Source organism: Pseudonaja textilis, chromosome 1 (assembly GCF_049901715.1).
Source record: "Pseudonaja textilis isolate UNSWEBS1 chromosome 1, rPseTex1.2, whole genome shotgun sequence".
NCBI classification, from domain to species: domain Eukaryota; kingdom Metazoa; phylum Chordata; class Lepidosauria; order Squamata; family Elapidae; genus Pseudonaja; species Pseudonaja textilis.
This window is the reverse complement of record NC_141990.1, coordinates 243,849,452-243,852,434: the sequence shown is the minus strand read 5'-3', so window position 1 is coordinate 243,852,434 and position 2,983 is coordinate 243,849,452. Positions and strand designations below refer to the sequence as shown.

The 2,983-nt window shown below is 34.0% G+C and overlaps 1 protein-coding gene across 1 annotated transcript; it reads left to right on the top strand.

The window, feature by feature from the left end:
- Positions 1-519: 519 nt before the first annotated feature.
- Positions 520-1,778, top strand: PTH (parathyroid hormone). The gene is made up of 2 exons (XM_026704363.1): positions 520-605; positions 1,526-1,778. Exons 1-2 carry the CDS (start codon positions 520-522, stop codon positions 1,776-1,778), a joined length of 339 nt encoding a protein of 112 aa, XP_026560148.1.
- Positions 1,779-2,983: the final 1,205 nt, after the last annotated feature.

Here is a 2,983-nt window from a genome sequence, read left to right as displayed (position 1 = left end):
GTTTCTAGTCTTCTAATCTTAACCATATGCTGTCAGATATGGAATTAATGAGTTAATGAAGTAGTGATGATTTTCTAGACTGTGGTCCTTATCATATTTTCTGACCTCCAAATCTATTTGGATAGAGTGGTATGAGATGTGGGAATTATTAAACAAGTTAAAAGCATTTCAGTTCTATTTAATGTGGATATAACAGGAGCTTAAAAAGGAAGGAATATGATGGAGAACCATTTATACTGGCTGGGTCAATCTACATTTTTGGCAGCAATACAAATACCATATATTATTATCTTTTAAAAAGACAAAAGGCACTAAGCCAGGGGAATCTAAAGCATAGCAAATGTTAGACATATATCTGTGATTAATTTAACCCTCAATTATCTCCTTTCTTCATATTACATGAAGAAACACAATTTTCTTTTATAAATCATTTTCCCATCATTGCTTCATTATTTTTATTGTACTATCCAGAATAATTTTATCTGTGAAAATATATTATTGACTTTTCTTGCAGTTAATATGACATCAACCAAGGATATGACTAAATCTGCATTCATTTTATATGCCATCTGTTTCTTCATAAATTCTGATGGAAAAGCTGTGATGTAAGTATATAACTAAGCTATACCTTTTCTGGGAGATTGACAAGTGTTGAGGAACAACAAAAGCAAAAGTAGTTAGTTTAGTTAGTGTTACTTTTTACCTTTAAAGCCTTTTAAGGTGTAGTATTGGACATTGTGTTGCTAGAATCAAATCTGCTTGGCCGGTCCTAACACCCGATGTCTTTGCTAAAACGCCTTTCTTGTGAAAAGGTGGAAGAGTAGGGTGAACAGAATGCTATCTCCATCAGGACTGCCAAGCTCTTAAGTAGGTTCCCTTAGAGCAGGGCTGTCAAACTTCCGGCTAGATGCATTACAGGCTGGGCACATCCATACCCAGTTTAACAAAGAGGGAAAAAGTCCTGATACGTTATGTGATGCCATCATGATGACACAAGTTTGACACTCTTTCCTTAGAGGTGCCCTGGATTTTCTTTTTATATTCCATAAGCCATTTCAAACTACTCATTAAACTTATGTTCATGTCAAAACATTTATGGGTGCTCCACTTGTGCATTAAACTATATTGGTCTTTTTATTTGCTGTTGTTTCTGCATTGCTTTGCATTCACTGATCAAAATGTTAAATTTGGGAAATTATACAAATATTATAAATAAATTGCATGAAGAATCCAGTGGATACAGTGTGAAGGTTCATGTAGAAATTAAATTTCTGTCTTGTTATTTCTCCGTGACAGCTAGTATTTTAAGAATGCTGTTTGCAGAATTCCCCTTTTTGAAGTGATTTTCTCAGAAATCTTTTCCATTCTGTTATGATCTGAATAGATCACCTCTCTCACCAATTTTCTGAATAACCCTCCCTCCAATTACACAGGGTCACAATTATTGTAACTATGCAGAACTAAAGGTCTAGTCTCTTTGCTACTCCAAGAGGTTATTGTCTTTTCTCCTCTTTCTTCATTACAGGAAGAGGTCTGTAAGTGAAGTCCAGATTATGCATGATTTGGGAGAACACCTACATTCAGCAGATCGGCAAAACTGGCTCCTTGAGAAACTGCAAACTGTACATCATGAACCTGAGGCTATTGAAGAAACTAAGCCCCGGGAAGTGAGGAGTTGGAGACTGCGCCCTGATCATGAGAAACCAAAGATGCAGAAGAAACCAAAGGATTGGAACAAAGGTTATAAAGATATCGCTTTCAAAACCAAACCACAGTGAAAGTATCATAACCTTTCTTTCCAATTCAGTAGTAATGAGCAATTAGGGCATTTTATTATTTATTATTTATAAAACAACGATGTCTAAGAGGATATCTGCATAATGTCACTTGTTGAAAGTTGGATGTACTTATTTTGTGCATTTTATTTCCATTGCCCATACTCAGTGGATCCCTTGTCTTACACTGTTTCTTCAGTTGTCTATGTAGCTTACAAGACAAATTGTGAGATCACATTGAGTAATCTACATTACCAGCTTATTGGGGTTTCCAAAGACTTGGTGATAAAGATTTTTTCCTGGTGATTTTTTTTTTATTACTTTGGAAGCTTCATTTCCAGATTTAGCTCATTAACTTATCATAGTAACAAAGGAAGGCATAAATCCTGGCAATTCTATTTAGGTTGCTCTCCAGAAGATGACAACAGAAGAAAAATATGCAGTAGGAACAACTGGGACCTTGTCGTTGGAGAATGATGCCTTAATCACTTTTTAAAATCCCAACACAATGAAAATAATTTAAGAGTTAGGGTTGAATACCTATTTTATTTCATGGGAACATGTTATTTCATAATGTTGAAATCTGAAACACTACGGATATGGAGGAACATGCAGTAGTACATGCATATTTTTTCATACATTTACAATATATAGCTATTTCAACAATGACATGATTGGGTAGTAGTCCCTCATCATTCAAACAAACCAACTGAAAAACCATATAAAAGAACTTTCAAGTTACATGAATCTGAAATTTTGAATATATTTCTCTAGAAGACAAAAAGAAGAAAAAAAAAGATCTATGTAGAAACCTAGTTTGAATATACACATAAGTTCTTGGTCACAGAACTTAGTGGAACTAACTTTGGAATAAAGACAGCATGGATGGGCTCAAGAACACAAAGAGCCATAAAACATGCTAGATGAACTAGGTTAACTTTTTAAATATCAGTAACATACTCTACTGTATATTGATTTATCAAATATAGTCTCTAGATTCCATTCTCTTAGATTTTGCATCTCAGACATTCTGCAAAAGTTGGTTAATAAATAATAAATAATATAAAATATGTTCACCATTTTTAATCTAGAAGTGAATAATCCGATAATTATTATGCTGCATCTGCAATGATGTTCTGGCTTCTTAAAACCTCTGGCAAAGTTTTTAACTGAGTCAGAATATTCTTTTGTACCTTAACTGACTTGAT

Bases quoted from the DNA above. Each gene is read 5' to 3' on its own strand.
- PTH (XM_026704363.1), top strand. From the start codon at position 520: ATGACATCAACCAAGGATATGACTAAATCTGCATTCATTTTATATGCC. The intron at 606-1,525 runs GTAAGTATATAA...TCTTCATTACAG, and splicing joins TCTGATGGAAAAGCTGTGAT to GAAGAGGTCTGTAAGTGAAG.